This window comes from Glandiceps talaboti, chromosome 1 (genome assembly GCF_964340395.1).
Source record: "Glandiceps talaboti chromosome 1, keGlaTala1.1, whole genome shotgun sequence".
Taxonomy (NCBI): domain Eukaryota; kingdom Metazoa; phylum Hemichordata; class Enteropneusta; family Spengelidae; genus Glandiceps; species Glandiceps talaboti.
Window position 1 is genome coordinate 2,359,343 of NC_135549.1, and position 21,397 is coordinate 2,380,739.

The window sequence follows — 21,397 nt, forward strand, 5'->3', positions numbered from 1 at the left end:
CAGTCTAAGGTAAAGACATTTTTATGACAGCAGTATTTACAAATATATTGGTTTATCTTTCATTATTCGCCAGTTGCCATAAATGTTGATGGCAAGTAAAGAGATAAGACAAGACCATTTATGATTACCATAGAATGCACTTTGAAACAATTTGATAAAGTTACTACTTTGAGATTTAGGCTCTGTCATAATCAGGCAATTTCTATCAACACCTCTTTGGTGTTCATTATAATTACCTTGGTATATGGGACATTTCTTTATTTGCTTGATTTTGGATGTCATAGTTGTATTAAGATGTTTTATTTTAGAATCTCATTTATGTTGTTTTCATGATGATGTATGACATCATTTGAAGGTGTATAGACTTATGTCAACCTTTCATAAATAAATGGTGAATGGTGAACTTTTTACCTTGTTTGGATTTATTGATTGCTATTGATGGATGGATGGATGGGTGGGTGGGTGAGTGGGTGGATAGATGGATGGATGGATGGGTGGGTGGATGGATGGATGGGTGGGTGGGTGGGTGGGTAGATGGATGGGTGGATGGATGGGTGGGTGGGTGGATGGATGGATGGGTGGATGGATGGATGGATAGATAGGTAGAGGAATATTGATTATTGGATGGGTGGATGGATAGAGGAATATTCTGATGATTGATTGTCATTGATGGATGTCTGGATAGAGATATAGATTATATATAGATATGAATAGACAGATAAATGTGTTGTACTGGGTTTACCTTGATGGCATGGGGGGGGGGGTTGATTGTTGGATGATGGGTAGGGTAGCTGTTTGAATGGATGGATGGATGGAGCGCCTGTGGTTATGACTATTGCCGATTGGTGTGACACCCCCTGACAATCATGTGATCTAGCATTCGATTCATCCGAGTGCACTACTTGAAGCGTTGGACGTCGCCTCATACCAGCTTGTGTAAAGTTGAAAAAAAAAATCCTAGAAAGTCTATCTGCAATGGAAGACCCAGCAGTCAGTAATTTCAGAGAATACATCAGAATTAGAACGGTGTCCGCAGAGCCAGATCCCGATTACGGTAGGTCACATCACAATCCCTTCAAGTTTATCGCCACATTAGTCCATAGGCATAGGGAAGGGTGCATAGGGCGTGTTTCTTAGATTGTTGTTTTCGTGGTCTACAGACTAAATATTCCTACCTATAAGGTAAGTATAGAGATTGATACATTTGTAGCAGCATGATTCATGCGATATTTTCCCCAAGAAAACGGCAATCCAGGGCGCCAATCTGAGCAATAATACGTGTCCCTGTGCATTATTCCTGCTTGCATACTAAGTAATCCGGGACTCGATCCTGATAAGTGTCCCTCCCTTCCAGGTATGTCATACGTACCTCTCCCTTCTCCTATGGTGTTGAGGGTCATGTCAGTAATATAGACCCGTGCACCGTCTGCAAGCAGGACGAGTATCACCACATATAGGCACCTGTCACAAGTTTGCTGGAGACCGAGAGCGAGAAACAGGTGAAAAACACATAACAATCGCAATGTATGACATCTATTAGGGGTAGACCATTCGATATCCTGGGGGGGGGGGGCTTGGAAGATTGGTGGAGAGTCATTATTTTTTCCCCCACCTGCCTGCCTGAGAATTATTTTTTTTCTCCTTCGCCTATGCTGGCAACTTTTTTTTTTCTCCTTCGCCTATGCTGGCAACTTTTTTTTTTCTGTGCGTCTTTGAGATATCCAGATTTTTTTTATGTCAATGTTGAACACCTACTTTTGTTGCCACAATTTTCTGTTTGGTTTTCGCACAGGGTAATACAGAGAGTAAAAAGATGCTGTTCTATCACACACAGATTTTATTTAGAAAACTACATATTTCATATATGTTTAATTTTAAAACATCATTGACAGGTTTTATGCCATGGTATGATTGACACACTGAAAATACAAATCGGAAACTTGATTGGTGAGCTCAAACATTCAGATAGACCGGTCAGTTTCTCCAGTTTGGGGGGATGGGAGGGGGGGGGGGTGTCAGTGTTTCATGGCATCTTGACAGTAAGAGGTGGAGGAAAGAACTTTGATTTGAAACTGGAATATGTCTACCTATTATGGGGAGGGGGGTTCTAGGGGGTCTCTCCCTAGAAGCCCTGGAGGATTTTTACTCTTAAAGCCTATTTTCAGGCTATTAACAGACACTGTCAGACAATAATTTGCAAGCTTTACAAGACAGCTCTAACAATTGTAAAAAGCAACTACACATGGTTGAAACATTTTTTAAATAAAGTTTCATAGCATCTTGACAGTAAGAGGTGGCGAGAAGAACTTTGATTTGAGGCTTGGACATGTCTGCCTCTTATGGGGGGTCCTAGGGGTCTCCCCTAGAAGCTTTTCAAGTTTTTTACCAATTTTGGTGAATCTTATTGTTGGTTTAACGAATGAGTGGCCTCTGGGGTGATGGCATCCAAGGGATCCCCCCCCCCCCCCGGCAGATCTGCAGTTTTTTGTTTCTATTTAGGCAATTTTTAGGTTATTCATAGCCTCTGAGATATATATTGCCAAACTTCGTAAAGCTAAAGTAAATATAACTTTTTAAATAAGTTTTCCCTGTTATAAAAGTGGGCCTCAGCCCTGTAACATTGGTATAGGGGGCATTGATATTGCATGTATAGTAAAGTTACTGATGTGTTAGAGCACTTTAGGAGGTCATACCTAGTGTACAATAGAAACTTGAATTTGAGTTGTGGTGTTGATACATGTAGTGTCCCAAATAGGAAGTATATTCATCCCTTCTGACAAATTCATACTGAAGAGACTGGAACAATTTAGATTAAGTTCTTTTATAAACTATCTAATAGTATGAAGAATACGATAACAAAACCTTCAAGTTCACTTTTGCCCCAAAGTGCAAGATAAGTGAAGCACTGATTGTGAAACAGCCAAACACTTACATGGCATGTTCTGTAACTAGTGTGGTAGCTAGGTAATACATGTATTATATGTATAATTTTATGTATAGTTATGTTTGAACCCTTATATGAAGTAATATTTAAACAATTTATGAAAAGAAACAGAGACAAGAACAAATATATGTATATGTACCACAGGCCAACGAAACTGACTGGTCCCTGACATGTGTTTGAAAATGTTTGTCATGATTTGACAAGTGCCCTGGTAGGAGAGGTACGAGCAGGTTGAACAGTATACTCGAACCTGTGCATCATTTCCCTGCCAAGACATTTTTTTTCGAGCAGCAGTTGTCCATCTTTTTTTTTCCATCACCCACTCATATCCGGATTTTTCTTTTCAAGCAACTCCATTTGGCATCTTTTTTTCCCCCCGAAATCTTCAAAGCCCCCCCCCCCCAGGATATCAAATGGTCCACCCCTTAGTGTTAATGTTTGGCAGAAATTTACAAACTTCAATTGATGACTCTATTTAATGTTATCATAAATCAATTATATGAACATTTTTTTTGAGTGATAACTTGTCAACTTTAGGGTAACATATTTTCTGAAAAGTGTGGCTTTTTTGTCAGATGTCAAATAATGTGGTGACAGCAAACACCATTATTAATAACCTTGTCTGTACATGTTCTTTTGTTGGCAAGGTTTGTAATAAATATCACTTAAGGGCTTTTTGCAATGCAAACCTTAAAAATATATCAAATATTAAAGTTCATCTGGCCTCCCATACTGTACAGACTCAGAGAAGGGTTGTATATCTGGGGGTAGGTCCAACTCTGCCCATTGTCAACTCGGCCCATTACCAACTCGGCCCATTAAGTGATACCAACGTCGTTCCAGCATAATGGTGATGATGTGCGTATTGTAATCTGACAGCTGACGTACGTACTTTACTTACAACATACATCAGACAATGCAATTGTACGTGTATCAAGTCTATGTATGATTTCAATCAATGTCATACATTGCAGGAGTTTCATTCTCAATTATGAATAAAAAAGATCAAGACATTTTTAGATTGCATGTCATGTTGAAGTGGACGACACGTTAGGTAATCAATGACAACACAATTTATTAAAAAATATGTTTATTACATTTGTAATAGCAAGCTGTGACGGGAATCGCAATCGTATTGAACTTGAGGCAAGTTGAAACTTGGACTAGTTCAACTGGGACGAATTGAACAGAGTGGGCCGAGTTGGCAGAGAGTGGGCCGAGTTGGTGGGCCGAGTTGGCGATTGGCCGAGTTGGACGTGCACCGTATATCTGTACTTTCAATATATTACTTTTGTATTTTTATTACTCAATAAATACAATTATTATAATATTAATGTTTAATTTTTAGTGAATATATTGTTGGTTGTCTGATCACAAAAAATATTATACATCAGTTACAACTACTAGTAGAGTTTTAAAACTTGAATCCACTAAAAATATGCTTTGTGTATATTGACATTGATATTAAAGCACAATTTTTTTCAAAAAAATAGATAAATAAAAAAAGATGAAAAATACGCACGTTATATTAAATCTACTTAAATAGTGTCTAATTTAGTTTAATCTGGAACAAAGTTAGAGGAGTATCCATTTTAAAATAGCAATGCATTTTAGTCATCCCCAGTATTTCCCAGAGTTCACTACATCAAGTTATATTTGATATATTGAATATTAATTTTGATATTATAATCTTTTCAACATCAAATATACATTATGTTGTTCTTGTTTTGTTTCACTTTTACAGATGGAGCAGTTAAATTCCTGGAAAGGATGGCCAAGGACATAGAATTGCCATTCCGATGTATTGAAGTTCATCCTGGAATGCCAGTGGTCATTATCTCGTGGGAAGGAACGGATCCATCTCTGCCGTCGTTAATGCTGAATTCACACACAGATGTTGTACCAGTATTTCTAGTAAGACTATCATATTTTATACCTAATCATCATCCATCAATTGGGGGTTCAGTTTCTTTTATATCATCATATAATGTGGACAGCTACATACACAGGTTTATTAATAATAATAATAACAACAACAATAATAATAACAATAATGATGATGATAATAATAATATAAGTTTATTTCCATTTGCATAAAAATGTATTGGAAATTTGCTTTCCAGGTGCACTCATAAAAAAGGAAACTAAAGACTGGAAAAAAAAACAATTGAATAAAACATTGGAAAGAAAAAGTGAAATGTAAAAACAAGAGATGACATTACGCTAACACTTCAAAAAGGTTCCTCTTTCTCCCAACTTGTACTCAGTTGCATACAAACAAATACCCCAAGGGAGAAAGAGGATCAAAACACAAAAATAAACAGTATGAAACTAATATGAATGGTAAATGATCCTAGGACAGGCTGAGGCAATAGGCAATCTAGTATATATAACACTATAGATATGTAAATGAAAGTTCACCAAACATTGGAACTCCAGTTACAGCTATTGAAACATTACAGTGCAGTTGTTGTCCCATATGCTTGTCTGGATGAAGCACTTTTTGTTTGTAGACAGACAGACAGACAGACAGACAGACAGACAGACAGACAGACAGACAGAGACAGACAGACATACATACATACATACATACATACATACATACATACATACATACATACATACATACATACATACATACATACATACATACATACATACATACATACATACATACAGACAGAGAAAGACAGACAGACAGGCAGGCAGACAGACAGACAGACAGACAGACAGACAGACAGACAGACAGACAGACAGACAGACATGACATGACATGACATGACATGACATGACATGTAAGATCTAACTAGATTTAATTCTCTCTTAAATTTAGCTTGTTTCCATGACACCAGCATTCACTTGAGGAAACAGTTTATCACAAATCATATAAATGTCTGCAAAGGAACACTTTTTTGAGTATCCTGAATTATTAGCTAAACCTTTGAAGTGTGTGAATCAGAAACCTACTGTAAAATTTTAGAGAAGTTAGTGATGGTTCCCAGTTTTTTAAATCTTTTATTCACTATTCTGTGGACAAAAAAGAAAAGCTGACAATCCATATGAAATCAAATACATCCTGTTGGTAGTTAGAACTAGTATGACTTGATAATTGGTAGTTAGTACTAGTATGACTTGATAATTGGTAGTTAGTACTAGTATGACTTGATAATTGGTAGTTAGTACTAGTATGACTTGATAATTGGTAGTTAGTACTAGTATGACTTGATAATTGGTAGTTAGTACTAGTATGACTTGATAATTGGTAGTTAGTACTAGTATGACTTGATAATTGGTAGTTAGTACTAGTATGACTTGATAATTGGTAGTTAGTACTAGTATGACTTGATAATTGGTAGTTAGTACTAGTATGACTTGATAATTGGTAGTTAGTACTAGTATGACTTGATAATTGGTAGTTAGTACTAGTATGACTTGATAATTGGTAGTTAGTACTAGTATGACTTGATAATTGGTAGTTAGTACTAGTATGACTTGATAATTGGTAGTTAGTACTAGTATGACTTGATAATTGGTAGTTAGTACTAGTATGACTTGATAATTGGTAGTTAGTACTAGTATGACTTGATAATTGGTAGTTAGTACTAGTATGACTTGATAATTGGTAGTTAGTACTAGTATGACTTGATAATTGGTAGTTTAATAGTACTAGTATGACTTGATAATATTCATAGGATATGTATATGTATTCACAATAAAATTTGTACTGATGGTTCCCAAGTTGTTGTTATTTAGAGTCACTTTTCTACATTACAGGACCAATGGAAGTGTGATCCATTTGAAGCCAAGAAAGATGAAAATGGTGATATCTATGGTAGAGGTACACAGGTAAAATGAACACTATTGGATTATTTGACAGTGTTTGTGTGGTCTACAATGTGAAAGTCTTTCAAATTTCCCAATCAATAGATTAGAACAGTTGACAGAGATTCTGTGCAATATCAACGTTATAATTTCATAGCATGGAATTTTTACAAAATAAGCAGTCACTGTGTTATAGAGAAACATTTATATGTTGTGTTAATTATTCTGTTTTGTGATCAACATTTAGTTCTGTGAATATTATTGATGACATTTCTTCTGTAAAAAGTATAACATTACATGAATCAAAAAGAGAACTTTGAAAAAAACAAAAAAAAACAATTTGCACTATTTTTCATCTTTAAATTTTTTTTTTTATTTTTTTTTATTTGGTAGGATATGAAGAGTGTTGGAATACAGTAAGTAGAGTTACATACAGATTTGTAAAGTTGATATAATAGTCAGACACATTTTCAATCCTTCTTCCTGGAAGATGCTCAATTTGTGATTCAAAAGGACTGCAGAATTCTGAGCTAAAGAATGCTTTGTTATGACTTGTATTTTTACCAGGAAAGTGTTACTCTTGTACAGTAAATATTTGACCATCTATCTGACATTGACCATTTTGCAGGTATATTGAAGCTATAAAAAGACTGAAGAAGCAGGGTGTGAAATTGTTGAGAACAATTCACATGACCTTTGTGCCAGGTTAGTTCCTTCCTTATCAAAAATTATTACACCCCTCTATGTCAAAGTATTTTGCTTCTTTTGTTTTTATGTTACCATGATGACATTCAAGTTTGAAATTTGCATATACTCAATGAAAGTATTATACACAAAAACGAAATACAAGAATGTTCACAGCTCTAGAGCAGGCAGATTATAGAGAGAATTAACTTTGCCATATTATGAAGATTTCCTATACATAATAGTAAGTAAATCAATTTACTACTGGTATGTTCAAGTGTCAGTGTTTCAAGTCCAAACTTCAATATCCAACAGGAAATAATTGTATTCTCAACATTTTATGTTCAGAAACAAGTGTATCAAATCTACTATGTTTCATTACATCAGAGCTCAAATGTCAAGATTTCATGCTCAGATATCAGTGTTTTAATTTCAGTAAATTTGTATCTCTTACACTTACAGATGAAGAGGTGACAGGGCGGCTAGGAATGGGGAAGCTTGTTCAAAGGTCAGAGTTCAAAGACTTGAATGTTGGATATGTCCTAGATGAAGGTACACACTTTGTACATTTCATTTAAATGTTTCTATGTAATGTTTAATGTTTCACATTTATTTGTTTTCGTTGTTTTTGTCATTTTGTGAGTTTGAATAGAAAGTGACTTAGTTATCAGAACCTTGAAAATTTCAAATGTTATGATACCAGCCATGTCAGCATGAGAACATTGGATTTAAGTTACATATTATACTTACAAATATTTCTTTCTTTTTCACCAGGATTGGCTAATCCAAAGGATATTTTCACTGTATTCTATGGTGAAAGACCAATCTGGTGTAAGTACTGTACTTATATATTTTGGTACAAAATGATATTTCACAAGAATATAACCTGTAGATCATGAAGGAGTTGATTCAATTCTGATTGGCTAAAGTTGTCAGTCACAGTTTTCGCATCTTATCAGTGGAGTCATAAATTGGATTACACCACATTATTCTTTTGTTCTGGACAACCTGTTTTCAGTATTACATAATTGCAGTACAAATACCACTTGTATGTGTGCATGCACCAGTGCAAATACCACTAGGATGTGTGCATGCACCGGTACAAGTACCACTTGTATGTGTGTATGCACCGGTACAAATACCACTTGTATGTGTGCATGCACCAGTGCAAATACCACTAGGATGTGTGCATGCACCAGTGCAAATACCACTACTATGTGTGCATGCACCAGTACAAATACCACTTGTATGTGTGCATGCACCAGTGCATATAATCTCTGATACATGTGCAATAATATGACAGAACCCCATGAAGTGCATGTGTAAGTGTGGCATACTCAAGGTATAAGCACATGTGCTTGCAGTGTTTTTTGCTGTGCTCGTGAAAGTGCAGCAGAAAATATTGCAAGCAAAAGTGTAAATACCCCTGAGTACCCCACACTGGTACTCACATGGCTGTTATTATTATACATGTTTATCCGAAACAAACAAATTTCCATAAATATGACATTATACGATAATGCACTTTTTGGTAGGGTCAACGATTGTGTCCTCATTTGCATATTATTTGCATGCAGGTATGCAATAATGTTTTTGGTGTTGTACTGCAGTGAAAATACCACTAGGATGTGCATGCACCCGTGCAAATAAGCTCTGGTACAAGGCATTTTAGATGTACTCTCTACAGTAGAAATCTTCAGGAGACATGCCTTCCCTATCTTTAACAGATTACACATTCTTCATCACCCTACCATCCAACCCAGATCAAAGTTTGAAGACTGTAAAAGCTTCTTTTCAGGTGTCTGTCTGTCTGTCTGTCTTACTAGGGGTCAATGTGAAATGTGTTGGAAATCCTGGTCACGGTTCTCGTTTTATTGAAAACACAGCAGCAGAAAAATTGGTAAGTTTAAAAACATAACTACCAAAGTTGTTTAGACTAGCTGTCACTACATGTAGGAAGGACATTGTATAATGTTACTTTAATGAAATTATCCTCAGAGACTCCGAGAGTTTGCACCAGACAAGTTACTGAGCTTTTGTGGGTGTAATCACAAAGTTTACTTTAATCCAACAATTGTTTTTGTCTTAGATATTTATACCTTAGTGACCTAGCATTAACATAAAAATAAATACATGTACAGTATAATGTTTTATTTTCTTCCAGCAAAAAGTTATCAACTCATTCTTAGCCTTCCGAGAGGAACAAAAGCAACTGTAAGTGATATGACATCATTAAATTATAGGGGAAAACAGGCGAGGCTAATTTTAGCTTGGCTGCATTTCTTTATTTTATGAAAAAGTCAACTTTACTTACCCTGCAATGAGCAATTTCTTTAAAATATAATTATGAAAATTACCCAAATCTGGATACCTGCACAGCTAAAATTTATCAGGTCTGAAACAGGTCTGTGGCAGGCCTGATATGACATGCTTGTGGCAGGCCTGATCTGACTTGCCTTTGGCAGGCCTGCTGGGACATGCCTATGGCAGGCCTGATAGGACATGCTTGTGGCAGACCTGATCTGACAGGCCTGATAGGACATGCTTGTGGCAGGCCTGATCTGACATGCCTGTGGCAGGCCTGATCTGACTTGCCTTTGGCAGGCCTGCTGGGACGTGCCTGTGGCAGGCCTGATACGACATGCTTGTGGCAGGCCTGATCTGATAGGACATGCTTGTGGCAGGCCTGATCTGACTGGCCTGTGGCAGGCCTGATAGGACATGCTTGTCGCAGGCCTGATCTGACTGGCCTGCTTCATGCATGTTACAGATCAATCCTGTCACAGGTATGTAGATTTTTAGCCGTGTAGAAGAGAGCTGCTATACGATGGGAAGAGGCATTGTGGGAAATAATGTGTTAGGAGCTTCTTTTTGTTTTTACAGCTCACTGTCATAATACTATAGCACAACACACTTCTCTCTTTTCATGCTGGTGTTTAGCAAAGTATGGTATTCATCAGACAATTCATCATTGTAAAAGTACAGGCCTCTTTACAGCTGTGTTCAAGAAAATGCACTAAAATATGCTCTGGCTTGTCATGCATGCAGATATAGATGTAGTGGAGAAAACAGTCTAATGGTGTGCAAACAAGTTTGCTACATAGTCGCTTCAAAGTAGATTGTATATAAAGGTAACAAAGTTTATATATTGTGTTAATCTCTTTCTTGTCTTTCCTACAGACTCCAAAAAAATGAAGAGTTGAAACTCGGTGATGTTACTACAGTAAATATGAACAAGTTGGAGGTAAGATGACTATCAAGATAGTTGGGGGAAGGGGGACATTTGAAACATATGCAAAACACTGTATAAACATTTCTAAAGTGCATTGTGTTGAGGCCATCCATGTAATTCTTCTAATATCAATGGGGGGGGGGGGGGGGGGGGGGGTTAGCTTTTCGACCATTTTCAAAAGAAGTGTCATATCAGAATACTTCAGATTAAGAAAAATGGCAGCTAAATTTTTCATGCTGGATACAATTCACAGGATGTATTGATGGTATACAAGGCTGTTAACAAACTACAACACCGGCCAGTCAGAAAAACCGTTTAGTCAGAAGATGATTGGAACATCATAGTGGCACTAGTAGGGTCAAAAATTTAAATGACTGGCCTGACTTGTTGTCAATGAACTACCTCCAAACAGCACCCAAGTGGCCATAACTGTACAATCCTTTGTTTTTCTGATAACCTGGATATTGTCATATTCTGCATCGATCCTTCTTTGACATTTCAGGGTGGTATTGCCTACAACGTTGTTCCTATGCAGTTTGTTGCTTCATTTGACATTCGACTGGCGCCAACAGTAGATATGAAAGTAAGTCACCCGACCCTGACACATAGTAGAAATGTTAATTTACAAGCCTTCATATTTAATTGAGGGACATAGCCAACTTGAGATACTATTGTTTCTAGTCAATAGATAATCACATAAACTCTGTCAAGTGTCATTAAAGTTATGTTGGTATGTGTATTAAAATGAGTGTAACATATCCATGTAGCATTGGAATAACAAAAATAATTAACCAAAATATTGCCGTAAAACTTTCTGCCCCATGTTACTTCACCTCATATTTAACACAGGATTGACCATGTTGATCTGAAATCTGTAATACATAACTGTAAAAAATGTGTGTGTGTGTGTGTGTGTGTGTGTGTGTGTGTGTGTGTGTGTGTGTGTGTGTGTGTGTGTGTGTGTGTGTGCAGGTGTGCAGGTGTGCAGGTGCCTATACATCACTTTGATTTCCTACACATTTCATTTTAGTAAACTTTAGTTAAAATTGACCGTAGAGTTTAAGATAATAAGTGTGTCCAATTTCCTGATTTGTCAATCAAAATGAGAAGAAAGAACAATATTGCAAATTACAATGTATGGTGTGGAATATTTACTTAAAACAGTAGAAAATTGCTTCCATTTGAGTTCAAACCTGATAATTATTTGTTTTTATTCCCCTAATTCACTGATGATAGGAGTTTGAAGAAAAGATAAAGACATGGTGTACAGAAGCCGGTACTGATGTTACGTATGAATTTTTACAGGTGAGAAATTCTTAGTCATTAACAACATGACATGACAAGTTCATATGACGGTGGCCATTGTTGTATTTCTGTGTTTTTTCGTGATCCGACTCTCCCTATATTTCTTTAATATTAAATAATGACTCCTCTTCTATAGCTGGCAATTTTATGGTATTTTTGCATAAAATGGAAGGGATATCTGCTTGATTTGCATAAAATGTTGGGTTATCAAAGTAATTCGCATAAAATGTATGGTACCAGTGATTTTCATATTTATCAGAATTACAATACACATTACTTTGTTGGGGAGAATACTGGTAATATAGTAGTCAGTTACAGTCACTACTGTATTGTAGTTATATTTATTTTGACACGTGAAAAAGTTGATGGAATGGTAATTTAGGATGCATCAGGCACACTTTAAATTGGCAAACAGTACAAAGGGAAATTTAAGACACTACTTGTAAATGGCTTGTCTGGTCACCCTGCCATTTTGGTAGAATCATCATAAAACTCTTTTAAATTAATTTAGCTCTGTAATGTACATATTGACATACAAGGAAAATATCAATTTAAGTAATTTTGAAACTTGACAACTTTTTTGAAATGATGTGACCATTTTAAACCTCTTATATATAAATGCTGTTGTAGTAGTTGTGAGTCTGTTGTTACTGTGTGTATATTTGTGTAAAAATTCATGATACCATGGCTGGTCACGCCAGTGTATCCTTTATTTACAACATGTTGTCAACTTAATTTGCATAATATACATAAAGTATGGTAGTGGGATTGATTTCCAATGAAGTGTATTTAGGTTAAATAATTCCAGTGCCACAATACATACGAATGATATCTGTTTGCTCTAGAATTGACATCCCTAAATTATTGTTTTTTTGGGTTTTTTTGTCGTCATAGAAACATACGGATAACACCATGACATCTATTGATAAAAGTGACCCATGGTGGAATGCCTTCACAACAGCATGTGAACAAATGTAAGTAATTAATATGATGTCTACAGGTTATGACATGACTTGATATGACATGTAAATTTACATGAATTGATATGACTTGCACATATCAGTTACACATATGGTACAAATGGTTGCAATGGTTGCCAAAAGACACAGTGTGTATCATACACATTTTACAATTTGTGTTCCCCAAGAACCATTTAGATATAGTAGATAAGAAACAGGCTTCCTACAGACCACTCAATACAAATATAAACAACACCACACTCCTGCTGATAAACAGGCACTATATATGCACACACATGTCGCCATGGGGATCACCATACAAACAAGCAAACAAATTCTTGCTAGAATTCAATCAAATGGAAGTATAAATGTCAAAATCTGAACCTGCATTGTGATGATATTCATTATATAGCTTCTTTTGTTCCAATGATATTGTATGTGAGCCTGTGTATCAGTTGGGGTTGGGTAGAATAGTTTATATCTGTAGTGAATGGTCTGTGTGAACACTGCTTCTTATTTAATCTAAATCATTGTGGGGAACATAAAATGTGTATGATACATACAGTCTTTTGGTGATCATTGCATGTTCCTACTGTATTGTAATGAAATTATTATTAATAGTACAGATATATAAGAATGTATATAAGAATGATTCAGTTGACTAGTTTCATATTTCAAAATTTCATTAATAAATTATAATCAACAAAAAAATAAAATGGCAATAATATATGTTGTTTTGTAATGACATATACTTTTGCAATACTGCTTGTCAAACATTGTTTTAAAAAAAACGGATAAAAATATGGAGATGGGGTTCAGCATTGTACACGTCTAGTCATGTCATGTCAGTTTAATTTTATTGCATCATGATAGAGAAAAGAACAAACCATCTGTCTGTTAAAGTATGATATTAATACAGCTCACAGTGACAAAAATAGGTTTACCATTACATCTACATGTATATCATGTTTTAATTTTTTTTTCTGTTTTAAAAAACTACCAGGAGTATGAAGATAGAAACGGAAATCTTTCCAGCAGCAACAGACAGTCGTTACCTAAGAGAGGTATTCCAACCATATTGAATAACTTTCTATATTGTCGCATCAGTGCAGTAATGTATCTACTATGCAATTGTATAGCAGACAAGACCTTACTGCACTGAGGCGATGTATGTCTATAACGCAGGGGTTTATAATACCAATGTCTGAAAGTGTACGCCATCATAACCACAAGACAGACTATAATTTGCTCCCCACCATAATAAAATATACAGTTGAAGTCATTATTTATATTACAATGTATGTATGATGTGACACATATTTACAAACATTGTAACATAAGCGTGTGTGTGTGTGTGTGCATGTGTGCGTGCGTATGTATGAATATATGTATGTATGTATGTATGTATATATGTATGTATGTATGTATGTATGTATGTATGTATGTATGTATGTATGGATGGATGTATGTATGTATGTATGTATGTATGTATGTATGTATGTATGTATGTATGTATGTATGGATGGATGTATGTATGTATGTATGTATGTATGTATGTATGTATGTATGGATGGATGTATGTATGTATGTATGTATGTATGTATGTATGTATGTATGTATGTATGTATGGATGGATGGATGTATGTATGTATGTATGGATGTATGTATGTATGTATGTATGTATGTATGTATGTATGTATGTATGTATGTATGTATGTATGTATGTATGTATGTACGTATAATCATAGAATATTTAGAAGTCACACATTTAATGTTCATGAACTATTTCAAAATTATGCAAAATGTACTGTCCATCATGTTTGTTCAATTCTGACATGCATTCAATGCTTTCTTTTACTTTTAGCTTGGATATTCTGCTATTGGTTTCTCTCCCATGAACAACACACCGATTCTGCTTCATGACCACAATGAATTCCTCAATGAAAACATATACCTGAAGGGGATCACCATCTATGAGAAGATTATCCCCGCATTGGCCAATGTGCCTGCCATCTGATTGTCACATGACTATCATTGTGGCAGTCACATGACCATCATATGACATAGGGCTGTAATTTGGAATGATAAATGATATGTATGTGCTTCCCATGTGAACAAAAATACAATGAATGAGCATATTGGGAAATTTATGATTTTCAGACAGATTTCTGATTGAAATATTAGAACTGGATAATCATTGTATGAACAGTACATGAAAATGGACTTTTTTTAAAGGACGATTTAAATGAGAATGAGAAATCAGTACTGCTTGTTCTAACTTTTTTTCAGACCAGAAATATGGTGACTTTTTATGACAAAATGAATAAATAAATAACAATAATCCACATTCAGCTGATTTTTTAGTTTCAGTGCTTCTCTATCATAATGATACTAATATATCAATAAAAGGGCAGCAAATTCCTATGTTACTCAATCCAAATGTCTTCTTCAACCAAATATAAATCAGTGATTGTTTGTACACTATCCACCATTTTAGTTTGGGAGCCTTCAGTAATTTCAAGGGGGAGGGCCAGGGAGTGGAGGGGGGGGGGAGGTGTCACTTTTTACAAATCAGTTATTGAGTGAGGGCCATATTCTAGAAATGGAGATTAGAGGAGGTTACATTTTACTTTTACTCATTTTTATCTAACTTTTCATACTTGTGATTCTGACATAATCCCACCACTGCCACCAGTTCCAAATCCTACTGTTACCACACCCCACCACTGCCAAAAAAATTTTCGAACCCAGGACCTCCTGACAACTAATCTTGAGCTCTGACAACTATGCCGCAGGGGGTGGTGGTGTAAAAAATGTTTTTCATCAAAATATTTGAACGGGGAGGGGGCTGGGGGTGGTGGGGGGGATGGTCATATTTTAGAGAAAGGAAATTGAGGGAGGGTCACTTTTCAGCACAACAGACCAGGGGGGAGGGAGGTCACATTTTATGCCACAGACCTGTCGACCAGGCTTGATTTCAACCAGCCCTCCCCTTTGTGATTACTAAAGGCTCCCTTAGTGTTTGTCTGTAAAATGTATGCATTTTGGTGAGACAAGGGAGAATGACATAGCAGCATGGATTGGATTTTAACAGCTAATTGGTTGACAGTCTTTCATGGCCTTCAAGCACAGATACACGGTCAGCTGAAATATCTGTGTGTGTTTCAGAAACACTGTGTAGCATCACATATAGATATTGCCATGGTTTATTAATCAGCTACTTATTGTAAAGGTTTTTCTCCTCAAATTATTTGTTCATTCAACTCAACTGAGGGTACTGTAGCAGTCTTACATGTAATATTTGGTCATCAAAGGGCACTGACCTAACACATTTCTTACTGTTGCTGCAACTTTGATAAGTTATAACCTTTGATTAACATTTACAATAAAGTATAGTTTCTTCATATGACAATTTGATGTAATCAATAAAACTGGATGCATTGTAAACTGTTAAATGCTGTTTTGTTCTTGAATTCAGTGACAACTCTAAGAGTGGCAATGTCAGTTTTGTTAAAGTTAAAAGTCAGCATGAGACTAAATGTACAACAAAACCTCTCCGAAATACAAATATATTTCAGTTAAGTATATTCGAGTTAACTAGCTGCGATTCCTGTGCAATTTAAAGACTTTTTTCCCGGCACATTATCTCCGGCACCGGCATGCAGTAAAGGCGTTGGTTTTCTTCAATCAGCATCGAAGATACAAGGCTGTTGACCATAAAAACATACATTTGTACCTGTCCATTTGCAATCTGCTTGAAATGTACATTAATCAAGGACACGATTTGTACATTTTATGTTTCAACTTTTGTTCTCCAATTTACTTTACTTCCTTGTTTATATACACACCTATCTATTTATGATGTCTTCTATCGATTTCCACCACACGTATCTATTTATGATGTCTTCTATCGATTTCCACCACACGTATCTATTTATGATGTCTTCTATCGATTTCCACCACACGTATCTATTTATGATGTCTTCTATCGATTTCCACCATATGTATGATTTTATTGACAATACACAGTCTTGTTTTATCAATATCATTTCATGTTTTAATGGAACTACTAAATGTACCTGTCAAGTCGTATCATAATTATTAATTTACATGGTATAATTCAGCTCGGATAAGCATCATGATAAATTGAAGGTGCGCCCTCATCGGGAACCAGGTAACCAGAGTTCTGCAACTCCAATGGTACATATTCATTGGCGTGTTTATGTAGTTATACTTCAAATCCCTCACTTTTCTCTCCAATGTTTCATTTCTATTGTGTTCTTGTGTTAACTTTTCCTCAATGTCATCCAACATGTCGACTTGGGCAATGATGAATAAATGAGTAAATGAATTAAACATCATGGTAGTTTTTAACTCCTTTAATACATTCAGTGTCTGACTTTTCCATACGCGCGTTCCGATGATGTATACTTACTTTGCATGACCAAGGTCCGCAGTAAAACTTGGGATCGAAACGGTGCAGTTAACCTTTCCAGGTAAATATATTTTACTGTTTAGTTGAGTCGTGGAATCATGAACATTAATTGTACTTCCACATACTTATTACTTGTTTATTTCATTTCATAAGTTATTTCTTGTGGGTAATTAATGCAAAGACTGAACATGCCCATTTGGCTGGGTATAATCACTGACTTCTACATGTACAATTACAAGGGGACTCAGGGGCCTATGGTCGAAATATAGTTTAATGAACGGGGGGGGGGGGGGATGGCAGTCAGCGTACGTACACAAACTTTCCACCATGACTTCTACACAAGTTTGATCTTAGACAGCGCCCTCTAGACGATTGACAGAGTGTTTCGATATTTCGTTCGTGGGCATCTAATCGGCGTAAACGGGGATTAGGATTACATGATTAGTGCAGGAGTTATTTAGTGTTAGCTCCTCGGCCAGAGTAGACGGGACTATGGCGAGACAACCTACAACATAATCGGGTTCGGATTGATCTATCATCTTGTTCAAACATCATTCCGCAAATCAGACTTCGATCGTGTAACTTATATAAGAACAAAAGTTTACATCCCATAGATGATAGAATACGAGCGACTATACTATAATGACATACCGTGGAGGTATAAGAGGAGATACCTCCTTGAATATACTAATGCATCTGCCCTGATCGATCCCACAGGTGAGGCTCTCCTTCATGACTTCTTGCAATGAAGTCGATTACAGTGATACTAGTCTAGAATATTTTGAAGGCTAGTTCTGTTTGCAGGCTGAGTAAATCGGGACTCGATTCTGACAGTGTCTCTCCTTTATTCTGTGTTCAGGGACATTGTCAGAATCGAGTCACGTACGTCGTCTGCAACAGGCTGCAGGACTGCATGAAAGCCAAATCAGGCTTTGTTGTACTTTTATTTTGCAGTATTCCTTACAGAGCTAGTCGAGTGACGAGTCAGAATCGACCCAACGTCATGCAAGCAGGGTTCGACCTAATTTAGATGAGTAATTGGGGACTCAAATCTAACATTGTCCGATCTTCATTGGAGAAAGAAAACAAACTCCTCCTCCTCCTCCTCCTCATCATCATCATCATCATCATCATCATCATCATCAATCATCGTCGTCGTCACCGTCATCATCATCATCATCATCATCATCATCATCATCATCATCATCATCATCATCATCATCATCATCATCATCATCATCATCATCATCATCATCATCATCCACTATTAATGGAGGTTTATAATGACCATACAAAGTTCCAATGATATGTCTAAAGTCTGTTGAAGTCTAGTGCATTTCTTGTGCACCAGATTTGAAAATATGGATTATATCAGTAGAGTGTTTGTATAGAAATGATTTAGTGTTCCAGATCTATCAGAAAATCTGAATGAGGGAACTATATAGATATAAGCTGAGGGAGGAGGGGTGGGGATAGGATGTAGTGCACTGATGTGGAAGAGTAGAAATGATGAGGAAGTCTAGATTCTGTTGATCCCACGACCCTTCAATATCAGCCAAGGTTATGATTTAGTTGATTTCAATGATACATCCTAAGTATAATTGTCATTTACTCAGTAACCTTATGTATTGTAACAGGTCTAACATACATGTAACTTCCATCCATCAATGTCTTTGCCCAGCATCAACTGTTGAGATTTTCCCTGTGTTAAAAAGTGATTATTTACAGTAGAGTTGTGCTGTGGAATTTATCAGACATTTCTAGATATTTCAAAAACGTTGTCTGTATACTTCTCTAGCACACAAGAGTTATAAAGACCACTGTCAGATAATGTAACAATAGATGTGACAACAAACCATAGATATGCAGTGAAGGTTAATTAAATCTCCCCTTCAGTCTATGAATAAACAAAGGACTATTGTGTCTGCTTGCCTCATGTCTGAATCTGTGACATCACATGACAGCAGTAGCCTGTCAAGGACACTCAGCTTTGACTCTAATAGCACGAAGTACCTGACAGTATGGAGATGAGAGTTACAAGGGCTATCAGAGTTACACATCACTGCTGTAGACAGGCTGTGATGGCTGCTGGAATCTCAGACCAGTTCTAGTATCCAGATAATAGGGGATTTTGAATGTTGTTTTTAGAGGGGAAAACAACTGAATAAAATCTAGACTTTAATAGTAGTCCTGATAGTTCCATACACAGATATTTGAGTATCGGAATAAAATGGCAGTCAATCAATCCATGGTCTCTCCTAATAGTAATACATCCATGATCATCACAAAGACTGTATGACAGCAAGTGGTCATTGTTATGTAAATTACTGAGAAAAAGTTGTCCTGGCTATAAACATAATGGTTATAAGCACATACTTCTGCTTCATACCACGCATAATATTTGTCTGCAGCTACCACAACCTTCAATATATGATTCCCTAATGAATATGTATGATGTGTTGCACATGTACTAACACATGAGTATCAAGGTAAGTAAACACTGTTATGCAACAAGTCACTGTAAAGAGTTCCAATACATCAGAGACATGGTATCTGAGTGTCAATAGACACTCACATTTCATGGCATGTGAGGTACGTGACAGACACTGGCTCCAGACTTAGATTGCAGACTTGGAATCAATCATATGCTGTCTGGAATTTGAAGGTATGCACACCTGTAAGTAATACAGAATGATTGATAGTTTTAGGTCATATTTCCAATGTATATGACTATATGTTTGGATAGCGTTTGAGACAGGAGACCACCACAAGTCTCTGGGCCAACCTGTATCCACCTGGTTTAAGTGTTATTGGATCACATGAACATATAGTGTATACATATATATTACAGTAATTGGTTCTGTAAAAATATTGATCTGCTGCATGTATTGTCTTGGAAGAGCTGCTGTAATCTGGTAAATGTCATTGGTATGATTTCATTTTTTTAAAGAGATCATGGAAATGCTTTAGTCTGAAAGGTCCAGTCATTGATCTACTCATAGACTGTTGACAGTTGCTCGTGCCTTTTTTTCCTACGCTTTATCTAAAGTTAAGCCGTCGCTGGGCTCCAATCCGGCACAATACTACTATAATCGCATACTGATATCGAGGGCCGAGAGTTGTTGTGGTCCTTATGTCTAGACTATTCAAATTTATATGTAGCATACATATAAGATAAGATAAGATAAGATAACACTTTATTTTAGCCGTTTAGAAAATTTTACATTTCTAATTTGGTATTTAAACAAAATAAAGTTAATAATGATCTATGAAATATAAATATTAAAATATATAGTAGTTCTAGTGTGTGTCTATTGACTACATGTATCATCCAGGTATATGTAGAGAGCGGTTATAATATCCTTATGTTTTGATTGTAGTATATATCTAAATTGCTCTCCTCTATCTAAGTTTATAAAGTTTGAGTTGAGGGTAGTGATAATACTAAACATTTTTTCTCTTTGTTTTGTATATAATTTACAATGAATTAGATGATGTCTTTCATCTTCTATTTCTTTACAATGTGTACATAGTCTGTCTTCTACTGGTGTTTTTGGTTTTGTATATCTACCCTTCTCAATGGCTAGTTGATGGCAACTTAATCTAAATTTGGCTATTGTTTTGATGTGTTGTTTATTGTTCATTACTTTAATGTATTCTTCTTGTTCCAGGGAATTTTTGAAGTTGTTGTATGTACGTAATTTAGAGTTTTCCCTTTTGTTATTTTCATTCCATTGATTGATATAATATTGTCTAATTGAGTTGTATAGTTCTTGTTTTGTTAAATTGTTGATATTCTTGCTGTTATATAATTGTATATTGTGTTCAAAGGTAGTTAGCCATGAACCTGTGTAATCATTGTTCTCCATGTCATTCATTGCATAATAGGCTAAGTTGTTATTGTCTAATGTCTTGAGGTATTTGTAATAGTTTATTGCTGAGTAGTATATTCTACTAATCAGTGGTTCTCTCCCAAGTTCCATTCTGCATCCTATTTTGCTCACTCTGTTGCTGAC

At 36.0% G+C, this 21,397-nt stretch overlaps 1 protein-coding gene across 1 annotated transcript; it reads left to right on the forward strand.

The window, feature by feature from the left end:
- The first annotated feature begins 906 nt into the window (after positions 1-906).
- LOC144437439 (aminoacylase-1-like) lies at positions 907-16,311 on the forward strand. The gene is made up of 15 exons (XM_078126384.1): positions 907-1,054; positions 4,689-4,858; positions 6,719-6,790; positions 7,160-7,182; positions 7,395-7,471; positions 7,913-8,002; positions 8,225-8,281; positions 9,277-9,350; positions 9,615-9,664; positions 10,631-10,694; positions 11,185-11,265; positions 11,919-11,987; positions 12,882-12,961; positions 13,950-14,010; positions 14,811-16,311. Exons 1-15 carry the CDS (start codon positions 976-978, stop codon positions 14,961-14,963), a joined length of 1,200 nt encoding a protein of 399 aa, XP_077982510.1. The 5' UTR covers positions 907-975; the 3' UTR covers positions 14,964-16,311.
- Positions 16,312-21,397: the final 5,086 nt, after the last annotated feature.

Coding starts and splice junctions, on each gene's coding strand:
- LOC144437439 (XM_078126384.1), top strand. CDS start 976: ATGGAAGACCCAGCAGTCAGTAATTTCAGAGAATACATCAGAATTAGA. Junction 1,055..4,688: donor AGAGCCAGATCCCGATTACG/GTAGGTCACATC, acceptor TCACTTTTACAG/ATGGAGCAGTTAAATTCCTG. Junction 7,183..7,394: donor ATGAAGAGTGTTGGAATACA/GTAAGTAGAGTT, acceptor ACCATTTTGCAG/GTATATTGAAGCTATAAAAA.